The sequence below is a fragment of the Alternaria dauci genome, chromosome 1, assembly GCF_042100115.1.
Source record: "Alternaria dauci strain A2016 chromosome 1, whole genome shotgun sequence".
NCBI classification, from domain to species: domain Eukaryota; kingdom Fungi; phylum Ascomycota; class Dothideomycetes; order Pleosporales; family Pleosporaceae; genus Alternaria; species Alternaria dauci.
The window spans coordinates 6915467-6933328 of NC_091272.1; the positions used below are offsets into that span (position 1 = coordinate 6915467).

General features: G+C 53.1%; 7 protein-coding genes across 7 annotated transcripts; 4 read left to right on the forward strand and 3 right to left on the reverse strand.

Moving 5' to 3' along the window:
• Window positions 1–265: 265 nt before the first annotated feature.
• On the forward strand, window positions 266–1219 carry ACET3X_002099 (uncharacterized protein; the record flags this gene model as incomplete). Its single annotated transcript, XM_069447465.1, has 1 exon — window positions 266–1219. One exon carries the CDS (start codon window positions 266–268, stop codon window positions 1217–1219), a length of 954 nt encoding a protein of 317 aa, XP_069312341.1.
• A 5033-nt stretch (window positions 1220–6252) lies between these two features.
• On the forward strand, window positions 6253–7783 carry ACET3X_002100 (uncharacterized protein; the record flags this gene model as incomplete). The annotated part of the gene is made up of 5 exons (XM_069447466.1): window positions 6253–6567; window positions 6754–7128; window positions 7180–7266; window positions 7326–7711; window positions 7771–7783. The coding sequence occupies 5 exons, from the start codon at window positions 6253–6255 to the stop codon at window positions 7781–7783; spliced, it is 1176 nt and encodes a 391-aa protein (XP_069312342.1).
• A 776-nt stretch (window positions 7784–8559) lies between these two features.
• On the reverse strand, window positions 8560–9252 carry ACET3X_002101 (uncharacterized protein; the record flags this gene model as incomplete). Its single annotated transcript, XM_069447467.1, has 3 exons — window positions 8560–8624; window positions 8679–8795; window positions 8964–9252. The coding sequence occupies 3 exons, from the start codon at window positions 9250–9252 to the stop codon at window positions 8560–8562; spliced, it is 471 nt and encodes a 156-aa protein (XP_069312343.1).
• A 250-nt stretch (window positions 9253–9502) lies between these two features.
• On the reverse strand, window positions 9503–10317 carry ACET3X_002102 (uncharacterized protein; the record flags this gene model as incomplete). The annotated part of the gene is made up of 3 exons (XM_069447468.1): window positions 9503–10110; window positions 10161–10218; window positions 10270–10317. The coding sequence occupies 3 exons, from the start codon at window positions 10315–10317 to the stop codon at window positions 9503–9505; spliced, it is 714 nt and encodes a 237-aa protein (XP_069312344.1).
• A 746-nt stretch (window positions 10318–11063) lies between these two features.
• Window positions 11064–13405, forward strand: ACET3X_002103 (uncharacterized protein; the record flags this gene model as incomplete). Its single annotated transcript, XM_069447469.1, has 2 exons — window positions 11064–11232; window positions 11283–13405. The coding sequence occupies 2 exons, from the start codon at window positions 11064–11066 to the stop codon at window positions 13403–13405; spliced, it is 2292 nt and encodes a 763-aa protein (XP_069312345.1).
• Window positions 13406–15072: 1667 nt separating this feature from the next.
• ACET3X_002104 (uncharacterized protein) lies at window positions 15073–15536 on the reverse strand (the record flags this gene model as incomplete). Its single annotated transcript, XM_069447470.1, has 3 exons — window positions 15073–15196; window positions 15251–15320; window positions 15371–15536. 3 exons carry the CDS (start codon window positions 15534–15536, stop codon window positions 15073–15075), a joined length of 360 nt encoding a protein of 119 aa, XP_069312346.1.
• A 1404-nt stretch (window positions 15537–16940) lies between these two features.
• On the forward strand, window positions 16941–17803 carry ACET3X_002105 (uncharacterized protein). Its single transcript, XM_069447471.1, has 2 exons — window positions 16941–17679; window positions 17738–17803. The coding sequence occupies exon 1, from the start codon at window positions 17022–17024 to the stop codon at window positions 17637–17639; it is 618 nt and encodes a 205-aa protein (XP_069312347.1). The 5' UTR covers window positions 16941–17021; the 3' UTR covers window positions 17640–17679; window positions 17738–17803.
• The last annotated feature ends 59 nt before the right edge of the window (window positions 17804–17862 follow it).

The window sequence follows — 17862 nt, forward strand, 5'->3', positions numbered from 1 at the left end:
CCTCTGCCCGAGGCCGAGTAGCGAGACGATTGGATGATCAAACCGGCAACGTTCAGTACTGTCCGAGTGTTCAGCATGAAGTTACGTTACCAAGTGAATGCATTCACTAGGGTTAGAGGCATGCATCGGCTTCTGATAAATATCCTGCGTCGGGACTACTAGAGGCACACATCAATAGCTTTCAGCTTACAGTTCATTCTATCTTCCATTTCAGTTCCTGATCGCATTCCGACAACTCAATTTTTCTATCAAACAAACTATCGAGATGACGTCCAAGAAGATCATCACTGTTCTAGGTGCCACCGGCAACCAAGGCGGTTCTGTCATCGCAGCTCTTCTTGCCCATCCCGAGATTGCCTCCCAATACTCGATCCGTGGTGTCACTCGCGATGCTTCAAAGCCCTCAGCCCAGAAACTCCTGTCCAATGGAGTTGAGCTCATCAAAGCCGATCTCAACGACCCTGCGTCCCTTCGAGCCGCATTCGATTGTGCCTACGCCGTTTTTGTCGTCACCAACTACTGGGAGACAATGTCCAAGTCGACAGAGGTAACCCAAGGAAAGAATGCTGTTGATGCCGCCATCGCCACTGGTGTCAAGCATCTCATCATCTCATCACTTCCTAATGTCACCGCCCTAACCAATGGTGCTCTGTCCAATGTCGAGCACTATGATTCCAAAGCCGAAGTTTCCGATTACGCCGAGGCCCAGAAGACGAAGACGGGTATGTGGGTTACTCACTTTATGCCAGGAGTCTTCATGGAGAACCTCAAAACCACCATCAACAAGGATCCGGCCACTGGCGCTTTCATGATGGCCATGCCCTGGAACGCAACGAAAACAAAGATCCCACTCATGAACATCGTCTCTGATGCTGGCAAGTACGTCGTTGGTGCTTTGGTTCTCGGAGCTAGTGCAGATGGTGCTAGAATCCATGCTGTTACGCAGTGGTCCACTCCTGAGGAAGTGGCTAGTACTATATCTAGAATCACTGGTGACAAAGTGACGTTTGTCGAAGTACCCAAGGACGTATGGGAGGGGTATCTGCCTCTTCCCCCTCGTGCGAAGACGGTGGTTGGGGAGAATATGGTCTTGATCAGGGACTATAGCTACTATGGGAACGACGCTCCTGCCAAACAGCATGAGCACAACAAGTATTTCGAGGCCATACCTGGTCAGAAATTGTCGAACTTGGAAGACTGGGTCAAGGGAAATTTCTAGGTAATCTGTTGGAGTAGTAGTAACGGTGATTATCTCAGACCTTAGCCGCAGTATCTTGTTTCAAAGTTCGACCAGTATCGCGTGTTTCAGTAGCATGGTAAATAGACATTGATCACTCCAAGCAATTTTATAACAACTGGAACTCCTGCATGTAACATTAGCTCTATTGCTGATGGCCGTTCTGAAACCCTGCGAGAAAGGATACATACCATCCCTTAAGACCACACATACACCCGAAACATGTCTCCAAGCTAACGTCGCTATGAAACCACTAACACGAAGTGTACAATCACGAAGATAGACAACACAGCAATGAACGCCGCACATAGGTTCATCACCAAGTCCATGGCAATGATTTCGACCCCGAAGCTGTAGATAGAAACGAACGCTGCTGTCATTGCCACGCAGAGATATATTATCGCATTAGCTCCAGCGATACTGAGACCAGAGCGCTGCGATGGAACCAAGGGAGCCTGTGATATGACCGTCGTGACGGGACTGAGAGAGAGCTGCGCATCGTCTGGTATGGGCAGAGTTTCGTCCAAGACAGCGGTTGCTGTTGCAGTGCCAAGATCCTGGCTTGTTCGTGGTGAGGGCATGTTAACCGTAGAAGCAAGAGAGAGAAGCGTAGGTGCGGCTTCATGGTTGATGAGTGGTTGTGGTTGGTTTTGAATAACTGGCGTGATTGCTGCGGGCTCGGATGATTGCTCCGGATTGATCTCGTGAGGTTGGAGTATGGGTAACGTCATGGGACGAGTCAGAAGATTCCGCATCGACACACTTCTACTCAAACGAGAATGAAGCGGATCGGCAGAGCCTCCACTCAGCTCAGCGACACCCTCTATCTTTGAATAGTCGTGATGGGGCTGATTGGCTTGAGCTGCTTTGGTGTTGACAGCTCCCCTAGCCTTCGCTCGCGCAAGGATGTCACGGGGTGATTTTGGTGTTGTATCTGGTTCAAAGTATGCAAACTCTGTTGAGCCTGCTTCTGATATAGCCGAGGATGCCATATCAGGGACGAGAGGGTCTGGATCATGATGGTCGAGCGGATCATCCGTTCGACTGCTTTTCCAAACACTGTTCATGTTCCAGGACGTCCTACTCTTTCCAAGGTGTTCTCGAAGCCCGGTATCAGCAAGTAATTTCGTACGAGCACTAGCATTGTATGTAGATGAGAGTTGATCCAAGGCATCTTGCTCATCCGATGTGGTGGTTATGCTGGACTCGCGCATCACCCCTGATGCGACGGCGACAGACTTATTCCTGTTTTCGGGATGTGACTCAGGAGTTCCTGCTAGCATCCAATCATCTGGAGCTGCATCCGAAAAGCTTCCACGTAAACTCGAGCTTGGTGCTCGATCAAGATCGCGTGACAAGCGGTCATTGGGCGTAGGCAGGGCTCTTGTGTGGATCGTGTTGCGAATACTAGTCGACACATCACCCCTCAAGGGTTTGACTGGGCTCGGAAATGGAAAAGTCACTGGCGCACGACCGAATAGCTGAGCTCGATCGAGGTAGCCTGAGTGCGTCGAGTTTCTTCGATGAGCGTTGGACAGTTGGGACACCGAAAGCATGTACGGCGGTGGTGATGAAGTTCTGACCGAATGCGTATTTTCATGATCATATGGAGAAGATCCGGTCGGTTGGTGTTTGCTCACGGGTGTAAATGAAGGGATAGATGGCGACGAGTACTGGTTAACGGTGACATCTATGTCTTTAGTTGCCGAGGGCGCGTCTCGATTGCTGTGGGAGCTGACCATTACGAGAGGAGGCAGTAGGACGTCGGTCAAAGTCGGTAAGAACAGAACAATTGAATAGAGTCGTGGTCTGGCGCGGCTTGTGCACATAGCTGAGCACTATATCTTGTGAAGGAAGAGCTCATGGACACCGCACCGACCATCGCATTGACCACGAGTGCCTGGATATCTTACGTTCCGCCACAAAGACCGCTGCATTCACTGCAGTTGTCATCGCTTGCAAGATGAGCCACTGGGCTCCATAGATACGATCTTGAAAGAGTGTTACCGGCGACTCTCTGAGACTTTATTTCCCGTTTGGCAGTTTATCCACCATTCACACCAACACGATAGTTTGGTCCGCGAATGCGGGGCTGTTCATTGCCTCGCCATGCATGAATCCATCGAAATAGCAGTCTCCGATGAGCTGGTAGCAGCCTTCAGGTGCCTTGGCGGGCTGGATATCTTCTCTGACCTTGAATATTCCATCATCCATAAAGACCTGCTCATCCAAGGGTTTGTATGACTCTCTTTCTTCTCGATCTAGATTGGTGGGTCGAAGAATGAACGGCAACTTGCCACCGTCCAGCACCCACACTTCGTCTCCAACAGATGTATTTGGATAGCAGAGACCCTGGCCACTGTTGTTGGCCTTGAAATAGCATTTCCCGTATGTTGACACACTGGTTAAATCGCTCAAAGTCGAGTTCAGTGCAGTTCCATCTTTCAAAAACGAAAGAAAAATGCCCAGCCAATACATCGATGCAGGAGTAAATCTGGTCCAGTCCACGATCCGAGACGCGGGGTTGGGTAACATATCTACCCCTCCTAGTAGTGTTCTCCAGAACCTCAAAACGGTATCTGGATATTTGCTGGAATTGCTAGAGGTATCGTCGCAGGCATATATATCGGCTAGAGTATACATATCATCACAGTCAAGGGCGTCTTGCGTCCATTGCTCGAGAACTACGTCGCCTCTTGAATAATCGGAGAACGCCTCTTGTGAGACAAAGGTAACGCTTGCAACTCGTCTGCCTCTAACTTCAAGTCCCATCTGGTTGGCTTTAGGACTATCTGATGGCGGCTGACACATAAGTAACACGTGTTTCGACTCATAGCCACCGGAAGCATCGAATATGCCGGACCTGTAGACTACGTATCTGGCAGCAGCATAACACATATCCCTATGATCCAAAGGCGCATCGAACTGGCGTGCCCATGACGCCCACTTTCCCGGTGCCGGACCATACAGAGGGCCAGTCAAGCTCCTCAATGTGCCCCTCTCAAGACAGATCATATGGCATGTAACATGCAAGAACACTTCGTCGACAGGCCGGGTGTAGTCAGGCTGGAGGAATATGTCATCAACGATCCCCAATAGTCCATAGACCTTGTCGCGTGGGTCCTTGCATTTTCGGAAGCCATATTCTAGATGCTGTCGATGTAAGTTATCTAGTTTAACATTGCCATCACTGTCCCTTCTGCGACCACTATGAAGGGTTACAGTTGAGTCGAAGAGAACTCGAATGGCACCATGTATTTCGATAGGTAGTTCCATTACAGCTTCCCGACAACAATGTCTGAGGTGAGGGGCGCAATTTGCTCCGCAATCGGTGATGGTCTGTAGCGACGTTGACCATATATCGTAAGTCAACAGTCCCTTCTTGGGCAGTATGGCTTCTTGAACGGTCCACATGCGCGTCCACCACGGGCTTTTGGTGACGGCAACGAACACTGCAAGGATGCGATCAAACTCATCATCGGCCCTGTAGACAATTGTATCGCGTCCATCGTCCCTTTGAGTGTGGAAGCATGACAATTCGTAGATGTGCCGATCGTCTGCCAGATGGCGTATAAGTTGGAATGGATTTACCGCTCCAGAGCTGCCGTCTGCAACGTTGTCTGATTGGAGTGAGGGTTGTGTAGTTGCGCATCTGGAGCTATCGCATCCCAGCCAGATTCGCACTTGATCGCATTCTTCATATATCTTGCCCATTAATGCGACTTGATGCGATTTCTCTGATGCGTCCAACTGATTAATGCAAACAGCGTCTACCCACAGTATGAGATCGTTCTCCGCCTCCCGCAAGTGAAGCAGCGCCTGCTCGAGGTTCGCGGTGACTTGAATTTCGAAGCCGTCAACCTCGATCGGCTTGGTGACGGAAGAGTCGCCCCATGTGTAGGAGAGGGCTTCGTAAGAAGGCTTGTCGCTGAAGCCGACAGTTTGCAGTGTGCATCGAATAGGCGCGGACACGCCACCAGCATGAAGCGTCAGAAGACGCAAGTGATCGCTTGCTTCCGGCAAAGTGTCGTAGATAGGGTAAGTAGATGGTGACATAGCTGCGTTGGTGTATGAAACTTCCTCGAAAGGCTGCTTCATCGTGAGGAGGTAGCCTTGGAGGGGAGGCCGCCTCCCACGTGCTTACTTCACTCGTGGCACCCCGCCATGGATGACATGAGATACCAAGCGCGCCACATCTCAGCCTCGTACAACTGGCCCCAACCGTCTCTTTCCTTGATATCTCGCCCGGATAAATCACATACATGTGCATGCACGCCAACTTCCAACTTCCTCGCCTTATCAACCCATCACCGTCGCGCCGTCGATCCCCGTCCTACCCCACCCTCCCATCTCTTCCCAAAACAGCATCTTCCCCAGTGCGCACGCAGTCCAAGCATCAGCAGACTCGCCTTGCCCCGGCGCAAAGCAATGCGCAAGGCTAGTTCCGACGATACACCTGCGCGCACCTGCAGGAAAAGAACGGCCCACTAGCGCTAAACAAGGCGGCAAGTCCGCCCCGTCTAGTTCACCCCTGGCCTCATCTAGACGCAAAGATCTCGGCCCCAACGCCCTATGGCTGTCCAGTAGTCGCACATGTCAGAGCCGGGCGTCTTGAGACCGCGGATGCGATAAGAACGACAACAACGACGGCATTGATTGCGCAGCTGGTTTTTTGTATCTCTTCCTGCGGTGTTGGTTGCGTCTCGGAAAGACGCGGCTATTATCTCCACGTATTGATTGGCGTTATCATTGAGACAGCGACACGTCCAACAAGAGACGAAGGAACCATTTTGTGCGCAGCGCGCCACCCTCTCCTAAAGAATAACAAAGGCGCCCGCAAACATCAAACTCTCCATCTGCTTTTGGCGTGTCGCAGAAATTTACGGCTCTTGGCTCAAGCCTTAGATACAGCGCTTATATACCAAGGGACGGATACCCCCCGTTTTGCGCAGCGCGCCCTGGAAATCACAGCAACGACGTCGTCGTCGGCCACAGCGCATCCGTGAAACGAAACCATGGCCGACTTAACGCACACCCGCACCCACGATGCGATGCTCGAAAATGCCGCGCGCTTCGACGAAGACGCTGCGCTCGACGACGAAGAGCGAGGCATCGACTCGTCTCCGCGACGGGTCGACTTTGGAACAGATGGAATGACCGGCGGGGAAGATGGGAACGAGGCACGTGAGCAGCGGGCAAAGCACAAGAAGAGGAGATTTGGGCTGGGCAAGAAGAGGGAGAGTTATAGTCATACACACTACAAGGTGTACAAGAGAAGGTGGGTTGGCCTGGGGCAGTTGGTGTTGTTGAATATCGTTGTTAGTTGGGATGTAAGTTGACTTGTTTGCTTCTTTGCGGTTGGTGCGGGAGGGTCTTTTCGGGTCAGGGTCAGGGTCAGGGTCCTGCGAGCACTAACGGGGCGAGTCATGTCGCTAACACCGGACTTGCCAGAGACGGTGTTTTGTCCTTCAAGACAATGGGGCGCAAGATGATGATTGCTAACGATCTATCCGCAGTGGCTGACGTTTGCACCCATTTCCACCACTTCCTCGCAGTACTTTGACGTCCTCGAAAGCACCATCAACTGGCTCAGCACCGCCTTTCTCTTCTCTTTCGCGGTATCCACGCCACTAACGATCTACCTCTTACACAAGGGCCCTAAGCCATCTATCATCGCTGCCTCCATCTTGCTCTTACTCGGGAACTGGATCCGGTATGCGGGTACCAAGACAAATGTCTTCAGCGTGGTCATGGTCGGACAGATCTTAACGGGACTAGCGCAGCCCTTTGTGCTAGCAGCGCCGACGCGGTATAGTGACATGTGGTTTACGGAGGGAGGACGGGTGGGAGCTACTGCGTTGGCGAGTTTGGCGAACCCGTTTGGGGCGGCGGTACGTATACACTCTAAAGAACCGAAGAAGTCATACTAAGAAAGCATACAGCTTGCATCGTTAATAAACCCATTCTTGGGCGACGTACCAACCACCGTGCTAATCGTATCGTGCATCGCAACCGCAGCATCTATCCCCGTAGGTCTCCCTCCCTCCTCAATCTCTTTCCAACACACCTCGTTAACACAAAAACACAGTCCTTCTTCATTCCCGCCTCTCCCCCCTCACCCCCCAGCGCCTCCTCGGCCATCAACAAAACTCCCATCTCCACCTCTCTCTACACCATGCTCCGTACCCCCTCCTTCTACCTCATCTTCTTCACCTTTGGCATCTACACCGGCTTCTTCAACGCCTACACCTCGCTGCTAAACCAGATCTTGTACCCGTACGGCTACACCGAAGACGAAGCCGGTATCTGCGGCGCAGTCCTCATCGTCGTTGGTCTCCTCGCCTGCGCCATCACATCGCCTATCGCAGATAAAACGCATGCGTATCTGCTCGGCATCAAGATCCTATGTCCTGTGCTCTCGGTCACGTATCTGGTCTTAATTTGGGCGCCGCAGACACGCACGATCGCTGCGCCGTATGTGTTGAGTGCGGTGCTGGGTGCGTGTTCGTTTAGCCTCCTCCCCATCGCACTAGAGTACTTGGTTGAGATTACGTTTCCGGCATCGCCGGAGGTGTCGAGTACGATTTGCTGGGTGGGCGGACAGGTGTTTGGCGGTATCTTTATTGTCATCATGAATGCGCTTAAAGACTCGAGGCCCGTGGATTTGGAACAGGTGCAGGAGGCGGGGAGGGGGGAAGCGGCGAGCCGGGGTGATAGACCGCCGGGACACATGTATTGGGCGTTGGTGTTTCAGGCGGTGGTGTGTGCGCTGGTGTTGCCGTTGCCGCTTATGTTGGGGTGGGAGAGGCTGGGGTTTGCGAGTAGAGAGGGGAGGCTGAGGAAGGATGTTGATGGGGATAGTGTTGTTGTTGGGGCTGGTGATGGGGAGGGTGATGGAGATGGGAGAGCGGAGCGATGACTCCTTGAGGATATGGATTCCGGTGAGGATTACGAGGATGACGAGGATGACGACGACGACGAGGGATACTCGTCGTAGGCTGGGTTTCTTTCCTTTAGTCTGGGCTGTGGGGACGACTGGTTTCCTTGGCTCTGTCTCTGTCATGTACGTAAATGGGATTCATGTCCGCAAATGACCAACACACTGCGGTGTATCGTTTTCTGCATGCTGTGCACCTGTTCGACTCGCGCAAGATAGAAGTACAGTGATATTCTAAACACGGCTCTACTATGTACAGTCATCCGTCGCATGTAATCATGTCTTGATGCTTGCATTCATTCCGAAATGGCTGCGTTCCAACTACCTGCCACCGACGCGCGGGTATTCGCTATGGGAGGAGGGACGAAGATCGGGTGGGGGCGGTTTACTTGAGCTGAGCGAAGAGCTTGGGGGCGGCGCATTGGGATGCGCAGTGGGCGAGGTGGAAGACTGTGGTTGCGTTAGAGGAGGGAGGGAGGGAGGGGAACTGGATGCTTGACGTACATTCTTCAACGCAGTCCTCGCTGGCCTTGCCGTCTTTTTCGATCTGGCCTGTTACCCGTTGGGCGCACTCGTCGTAGTGGTGCTTGGGGCCGTGGCATTCCTTGGACTCGGCGCACTCTGCATGGGGTGGTTAGCCACGGTCCTCTGCAATGCATGTATATCCGGGAGTTTTGCTGGGCGGGTGTCTGTCTTATCGGCACATGCATCCCCGGCTATATCCATCTAGAGTCGCAATTTGACGACTCCAGCAGCAGGCATTCCGGTTCCGTATCCAGACAAACTTACCCTTTTCGAGTTGCTCCTTGGGGTCCGTGGTCTCCTCCTCTTCCTCGTCCTCCTCGGGCTCGTCCTCGTCGTCATCACCGCCGCTGGGCTTGTGTCCCTGCTCTCCCGAGTCGCCGCCGCTCTTCGCATCTTGCTTGTTGACATCGGCCTCCTCGGCGCTCTCCTCGTCGGTGCCGGAAGCAGGCGATTGCGTGCTGGTGCCACCCTGGACAGGCGGTTGACCCTCTGCGTCGGCCGAGGGGTGGGAGAAGGTCTCCCAGACGTCGGTGAAGAAGTCGGTGATACCCATTGTGAATGCTCCGGGGCAATTGGGGGTCCTCGAGTTGGGCTGCGGGTGGTGGCGGAGAGGGTGGGTGATGATTTGGAGAGCTGCGAGAGAGGTGTCATGCCTGGGAATCGCGAAAATGGGCTAGCCACCCGGATTGGGTTAGCGGCGTCAGGTAATTCTAAGCCATCTCAGTGGTCTCTGATTTGACGACACTGCACACCACCGTGTATTACTCTAGTAGGATGCTTTCGCAGGATGAAAATGGTCAGGCCTAGTTTCTGTGCCGCTTGAATGCCTCCTCCACGCTGACGCCGCGCCCGACATCCGCAACCACCTTCTCGTCCGCCTCGACGAGCCTCGGCAGCAGCTCGAGCAGCTCGTCCACCTTGCCCTGAGGCACTGCGACCACGCCATTCTCAAACGGGTCGATCATGATGATGTCGCCTGCTTCCACTACCGTCTCGCCAATCCGCACCGGCACATTGTGCGCATGGAACTTGGTCTCGGCCCCTGCGCCAATGACAGACGTCGCCTTGGACCAGATGGGCAGCTGCGTCTGGTTGAGGGCGGTAATGTCTCGCACCCGGCCGTCGACTACGATGCCTTCTGCGCCCAAGTGCTGCATGCGCGCGGCCATGATGCCTCCGACGACGGCGCACGATTGCCCCGGAGGCTGGCTGATTACTACAATGGTGCCGCTCTCGGTGTAGTCTGCGTACGGCTTGGAGTCGGAGAGGTTGGATGCGGGCATGGTGTCTGGCATCTTGGGCGGGGTCGGGAAGGACTTGGTTGCTTTGGGGATCATGAGAAAGGTGGATGCAGGCGCAAGGACCTTTCTAGGTTCAGGCTTTGGGATGCTGGATGTGTGGAGCAGCGGTTCTGATCATAGAGTCAACACATTTTCAAGCATTTGAACAGGTACGTCGTACTAATGTCAGCGAGAAAGCCCGCGCCTGGGACATGGAGCTTTAGAAGACCATCAGCGAGCTATGGATGTTTAGCGACGACTCTGGGTACAGTTGGGCAAGGTAAGCGTACATCACATACTGCATACTCATACAGCTTCTTCCACCTTGGAGCTGCCATGGTCGTATATAGTAGTGTAGATTGTGGAATGATGTCGATGTATGCAGCACGGTCACGACACGCGGTGACCATGAGGCTCTTACCCCGCCAGCCGAGGTGCGCCGTACTCTAGGAACAGCATCTTCTCCAGTCCTGGGTCAAACAAACATCGATACCTCGTGCATAATATGTCCTGACAAATACATCGTTCCACTATTCGTGGTTGTTGAGATCATCAGCGATACTTTGGGTACCTACGTCATCGAAACGTGGTCTGGGCCATGTCTGGACACGCGCAGTCGCAGCGCACTGCACGTCGGCTCAAGAGGTGAGCGCGCAGCGGGCGCAAGACTATATCAAACTACCGGTAGATCCGCGACGTCGTCTGCTTATGTCAGGCCGATGTCGAGATGTCGACCATGTCGGAGGTATCGCCAAGCGGAGATATGCAAGGGTCGCCGGACTGACGATCCCATCTGAGCACTGGCCCATTCTGTCGCTTTCCATACTGTGCCTCACCACCGGACACGCAGTGGCATCTCGCCGCCACGACTTCACCCACGCCCACGCGCGCCTCTTCCTTTTCTTTCAGCTGGTGCCTTTCATAGACTTTGCGGCCTCTGCCGCTGTTTAATACCCTGCCCTGTCGTTTCACACGGCCGGCGCTGTGCAGTTAGGATTTGCCACGAGTTCACACAGCGTCATTGAACCCCTACTTATAAGGACTGCAGAACGTCGCCTCTGTCACCGTGGAACTGCGACCCACCATGTCAACTGCCATGCGCTCTCAGTGGCAGGCCCTTGGGCGCAAGTCTGTGGCTGCCGGCATGAGGCATCTCTCTACCATCAAAGCACCCGAGTCCATGTCGACTGCTGGCGCGCATGTGCTTCGCTCAGCGCCCCAGTCCACATCGGTTACTTCTGGCACATCTACGGGTAAGTCGCCCAGGAGGAACAAGACGGCCCCTCGTACTGACTCTCTGCAGCATCGCGCATCGGACTGTGCCATCCCTTCCGCATGACGTCGCCCTTCGACTCCCTCAAAACACGGCAATACACGACCATGTCGCGCACCGGCCCGCTCTCGCACATCCGCCAGCTGGCCAGGCCCGGCATGCTCGGCTTGAACCTCGTCCAACAGCGCTCGCTCTTCGGTAGACCCTCGTACGACCAACTCGCTCGCCTCGAACAGGCTGCCAACGCCAGCCCCAACAGCGTCCCCGCTCAGGCTTCCTTCTACTCTGCACTCTTGCGCGCCGACATGTACGAGGTCATCGTCAACCGCTACAACACTGGACGTTTCGCGACTAGCGCCATCATCAACAAGATCTACAACAACGCCCTGGCAAAGACGGGACAGGAAGGCGGCGCACAGACGGGCCTCACCGAGCAACAGCGACAGGCTGTCAGCCAGGCTGTCGGTGCCAATGCCAGCAACGCCCAGGTCGCACGCACTACGGGCGGCACTGGCGTCAAGGCCGACCCCGTCTACGTCGTTGTCGAAGAGTCCATGATGAACGTCGTCTTCAAGTGGGTGCGATGGATGTTTGGCTTCGCCCTGGCTTGCTACGTCTCCCTGGTCCTCATCACCCTCTTCGTCGAGACCAGCGGTGTCCTCAAGAAGGTCGGCGGCGGAAGCACTTCCGAAGTCCGCCCGGAGCAGCAAACCACGCGCTTCAGCGATGTCCACGGCTGCGACGAGGCCAAGGAGGAACTCCTCGACGTCGTTGACTTCCTCAAGAACCCCGACAAGTACAACAAGCTCGGAGGCAGACTTCCCAAGGGTGTGCTTCTCGTTGGCCCCCCTGGTACTGGTAAAACACTGCTTGCTCGTGCTTGTGCGGGTGAAGCCGGCGTTCCCTTCTTCTACATGTCTGGTTCCGAATTCGACGAGGTCTACGTCGGTGTTGGAGCAAAGCGCGTGCGCGAACTGTTTACCGCTGCTCGATCCAAGGCTCCTGCTATTGTCTTCATCGACGAACTCGATGCGATAGGTGGAAAGCGCAAGTCACGTGACGCCAACTACCACCGCCAGACCCTCAACCAGCTGCTGAACGATCTCGATGGCTTCGACCAGAGCACCGGTGTCATCTTCATTGCTGCGACCAACCACCCCGAACTTCTCGATCAGGCTCTACTCCGTCCCGGGCGTTTCGATCGCCACGTGCAGGTCGAACTCCCCGATGTCGGTGGCCGACTCGCCATTCTCAAGTACCACACCAAGAAGATTCGCTTGTCTCCCGACATCGACCTTTCGTCCATTGCCCGCGGTACCCCAGGCTTCTCTGGTGCTGAGCTAGAGAACCTCGCAAACTCCGCTGCTATCCGCGCCTCCAAGCTGCAATCCAAGTTTGTTTCCCTCAACGACATGGAATGGGCCAAGGACAAGATCACCATGGGTGCTGAGAAGAAGTCGCGCGCTGTCCCGCTCCAAGACAAGATTCACACCGCGTATCACGAGGGCGGTCACGCGCTTGTCGGTCTCTTTACCCAAGGCTTCAACACCGTTCACAAGGCTACTATCCTGCCCCGAGGCCACGCTGCGGGTATCACATTCTTCCTCCCCCAAGAAGATCACCACCATACACGCAAACAATACATCCGCCAGCTGCAAGTAGCCATGGGCGGCAAAATGGCCGAGGAAATCGTCTTCGGCGCAGACAACGTTGCCGACGGCGCATCGGGCGACATCCAACAAGCCACCTCGCTCGCCTACAACATGGTTACGGCCTGCGGCTTCTCTGATAAACTCGGCAACGTAGATTTCAAATCAAACTACGAAATGGTATCGCCAGAAACCAAGCGCCTCATTGACGATGAAGTCCGTCGCCTGATTGATGAGGCGAAGAGCAGTGCGAGACAGTTGTTGTTGAGCAAGCGCGCAGAGCTGGATAAGCTGGCTGATGCGCTGGTGCAATATGAGACGCTGGATAAGGAGGAGATTTTGAAGGTTATTAAAGGCGAGGATTTACCGGGGAGGTTGAAGGCGATGCCGAATGCGCCGATTAAGATTCCGGACAACCCGCTTCCTACGGCGGTTTTACCGGCGCCGAGGGGTGGTGGGGATGGGAGTGGGAGTGGCCCGCCGGGGTCGGGGGTGCCGGCTTAAGAGCTGGGCAGTGGAAGAAAATGATGGATGATTGGATCGCGTATTGTAGTATGTGTGTCTGTTCATTGATGAATGGAGGTGGAATGGCGTTTTGAAAATATTCGGTCCTTTCATCCCTTTCGCTTTGAAGAAAAGAGGTGGGGAGGAAGTATTCGCTAGTATGCATAGCGTTTTTTTTTGTGTGTATTATATCAGGCATCAATGAAGAATAGAGTCCACAACGAAAATTGGCCCATTGGGTGATAGTGATGATTGTGGTGGAGAAGGTGATATTAAAAAGAAAAGCAAAGAATTAGGGCAACAAGTGAATGACCGAGGCAATGAAAAATAAATGTCTGTTTTTAAATCACGCTTGCTTGAGGCATGAAGTGATTAGTGTGAAGAAAGAGATTTTGAATTGGGATCACGGTAGGGGTCTCCGGAAGTCAAAGTGACGCTGGGTCAGGGGTCTGGTGAACCATGGAAGGTGCGAAAACGGGAATCCACACTTACCCTTCTTTTGCCAACGCTGTGAGAGAACAGCAACCAAGAATACCCACCTAGTCACCTTCTCCCAAACCCGAGTGTACTACTCGCGTCGGATTTCTCGGCACTGCATATACTACAACTCCATAACTCCACATCACAACTACCCAGTTATCACTGAAACCCAAACCCCAAATCTAAATTCGCCGCACCCTCCCCGAAAAGGAACGCAGGATACAATGTCCCCCAACGGCCCCGAAGCTATTCCCCACGCTATCGCGAATTTCCTCGTCACAAAACTCACAGAGGCTACGATTTGGATCCAGGAGAAGAACGATGAGAGGAAAGAAAGGGAGCGAAGAGCAATAGAAGAGCGAGGCAGGCGCGAAGCTGAGGATGTGAGACGAAGGGCGATGCAAGGGGATGGGGATGGGAGTGGGAGTTTGATGGGGGATTAGGAGGCGGAAGAGGGGAGGAGGAGGGGGTGATGTGGAGGGAGGTGGGCATGGCAGGTGGTGGGTGGTGTAGAGGATGCATGTTTTTACTTGCGCATTCTCTTGTTTAAGGACCTGTTCTTTTGGGCTGTGCAAGATTGAGGGAGGTGTACTTAGCTTGAGTTGGTGTGCATCGTGGTGTGGAGCATAGGGAACGAGATGGGAGCATAATAGGGGATAGGTACGTTGAGGGGGGTGTTAGGCATGTTTGAGTAAGATGAGAGACGGCGTTGATATGGGGACTCGTATGGTATAGAGTATGGTAGAGGGCATGGACTGGGAAAGAGGTTGCGGACTGGTGGCGAAAGACGGTTAACTATGTCTAAGGATCCTGCGTTATGTCGTCTTTGTGGCGTGCGTTCAGAGAAATGAAGGAAATGCTTTGTTCAAAACTGTCACTCGTCCGTTACTGCGAAATCTCAAGCACGAAATGTAAGTCAAAGATGATAAAAGTGTTGTCTTTAATAAGTGCTGCAATCTCAACTTGGGTTCTACATGTGGATAAGGGTTATCCTTTTAGAATAGCAAAAAAGACGATTGATAGCACCTTGGACCTGAACTGAATGTATGCTCCTCTTACCGCCGTGCCTCGCCCCTAATTACCACAAGATCGGCACAGCGCCCCAAATGGCTAAGCCAAAACGCTAACCTGATTCTCGACCAAAGGCCCGCATCATGGAGACGCGCAGACCATGCCGAAGCAAGCCTCTAAAAGTTGCACTCGAAAGAGGAAACATCGTCGTTCATGGTGGAGAAAGAGGAGTCCGTTCGGATGTTCGCGACATCGCCTTTAGTGGCAATCTGGCCGCCGCCAGTACGGCATCCGGTGTCACTAGATGAACGTTAGGCTGTGTGGGTAAGAGCTGGCGTAGAGACTGTTACATACTTGTAGAAGACGCAGTTGTGGCCATTCGCCTTGAGAGAGCTAACCTTGTCGTTAAGCCTTCCAACGTTTTCTGCTATTGTTAGCGACTATGACAAAAAGATGTTGCAGAGAATAACCTACGACAAACACCGAAGTGGAAGTTGATCGTGTCACAGTCGTGATAGTCCTTGTTTGAGCAGATCTGGACACTCGGGTTCACCTGCCTCTCCTCGATTTGCTTCGGGATGGAAGCTGCGAAGACTGCCGAAGAGGCGAAGAGAGCGAGGGTGATGGTCTTGAAGAACATGTTGAAGATGAATTTAGGGATATGCTTAAAGTTAATGAGTGTGGTAAGGAAGTGATTGAAAGTGATCGAAGTGGTTGCTGATGGATATCTGTTTTGAAGGCAGAATGCACCCAACTTATATAGACTTGAGAGCGAGTTCAGGCCAGCTTGTACGCTTAACCTTCCTCTGGAATAGAGCTGGTAGTCTGCATCTCGTGGCTAGGCATCACGGCCAAGGCGAGGTTTTGGCGAGATGAAGCCGGCCAAGCTGGAAGTCGGATGAGAGAGTCAGGCGAGCGAGGTTGCGGACAACGCGGAAGTGCATGACAATGGTGAGAAGGCTCTTTCTCGACTGGGAGATGGGCTTGATAGAGCAAAACTATGCAAGCAAGCTGCAAGACACACGCGGAGACGACCTGTTACATACAGGATGTAAACTCTGGTGTTGTCGTATTTGTTAGACATCTAACCTGGGCGTTATGCAACAGATCGCGCTACTCCTAGATTTAGTAAGATGTCTATCAACGAAATCTAACATATCGCTGCTGCAATAGAACTGCATCTGTGCGTGGAAACATGCACTTGGAATTGTACATGAGAGTGCCTGTTGTGCAGCCTAATGCCTTGTATAATCTAACGAGGGTTGTCATGAACTCCATTCCGTATAGAGATGCGTAGAGCCAAAGAGAGCAGAGAGTCTAGCACAGCGTACTTGGCAATGGTATTGTCCCGCCTTATTCTCCGGGTCATTGGACAATCGCCTGCATTTCTCCATCCTTGGTATGTCCGAGGGCGAGTGTCATCGGACGACATTGTAGGTACTCTAAGAAGCATAAGTAAGCCTGGAATGATGACGGCTCTTGGCGGTCGCTCGAATGAAACCCGAATGTGACGATTTAGGAAAGGCGCGATTACTTCCACATCAAGAGCGGTCCAAGTGGTCGGGCCGGTGCGCACGGCCTGGGGTTCCGAAGTTCCGAATCCGCTTGAGCAACTCGTCACATTTGGCCTAGACATCTAGACTCGGGCGGGCCAATCTCGCTGCTTACAATGTGATGCCGAATGGGCTAAGATCTACGCAGATGAGTTGGAGTGATAATCGGTACCGAGGGGATAAGCTAGGTAAGCACTTGCAGCCTGTCAGATCACATTAGCCCCAAGATCATGACTTTTGTAGGCTTGGTATCCTTGTACCTTTCCTTGGCATCTCGCTATTACCTTGGCAATCTGCTTTTGTCTAGCCGGACAAGGTCCCAGGTCTGCTTCGGGCAGTGTTGTACAAAGTACTGTACTAAAATGAATTTGCCGAAGGTACCGCGTTCTAGCTGTCATGACTTGCGACAGTGAAAACTAGCTGAGGCTGCGAAAAGTATAAATCAAAAGGAAAGCGCTGTTGCATACATCCCATCATCATCATCGATCTATCTTCCTGAAGCATCTTCGCACCTAACTTCTTTGCTTTCGCTACTTGCGTCATCACAACTTCATCAGTTACCTCACCTTACAATGCCTTTCCCGTCCGTCAAGCAACTCCTCCTTGCTGCCAGCAGCTTCACCGCAGCCATGGCTGCGGTTCCGGTTGAGGACATTGCGAAGAATGCCCACATTCCAGTCAAGGACCTGGTGGATCTTCTCAACATCAAGGACTACTCCAAGGTTGCCGTCGAAGAGTGGTGCCCCTTGCTCCAGCAACCTGTCGAAGCCGTACAGTCCTGGCCTGACGATGTCAAAGAATATGTCTTCGGTGAAATCTCGACCGAGATTTCCATTTTGGTTACCTCCCAAGGCGAAGACCGCGTTGCAGTGGAAGCCGAAGGCAACGCACTAGCCCCCCGTGATGAAACTATCCGACGCATTGAACGCCAACTCCTCTCCGTCCACAACGCGCGTATTCAGTCGGGCCGGAATGGCTGCTTCCAGAACTGGGGATGTGGCGCTTGCGTTACTGCCGCTGGATTGACCGGCACTGCCGCCATTGCTGGTTGTGTGGGCGCTGCCTTCGCTGCTGTCGGCGGCACTGCCGGTATTGCGACCCCTATCGTTGTCGCTGGCCTCATCGAATGCGGTGCTAAGGCTGCTGCTGCTGTGGCTGGGGCTGTTGGCGTTTGCCACTCTGCTCTTTAGCTTAACCTTTTTGGCAAATATGTGCCGTTACTATAGTATGGTATGTTATTACAGTTCTCGCTAAGCTTTCGTCAACGTCGTTAACTAACGTTTGCTAGGGGTTGTTCTATAATACTGTTATCGAAGAGTTTCGTAGTAATATCAATGTGAGAATTCAGATTCTGGGAGAAGAGCTGGTTTGTAGCAATCGTATACATTTTGAGAGCAAAACATATTGTTCCGC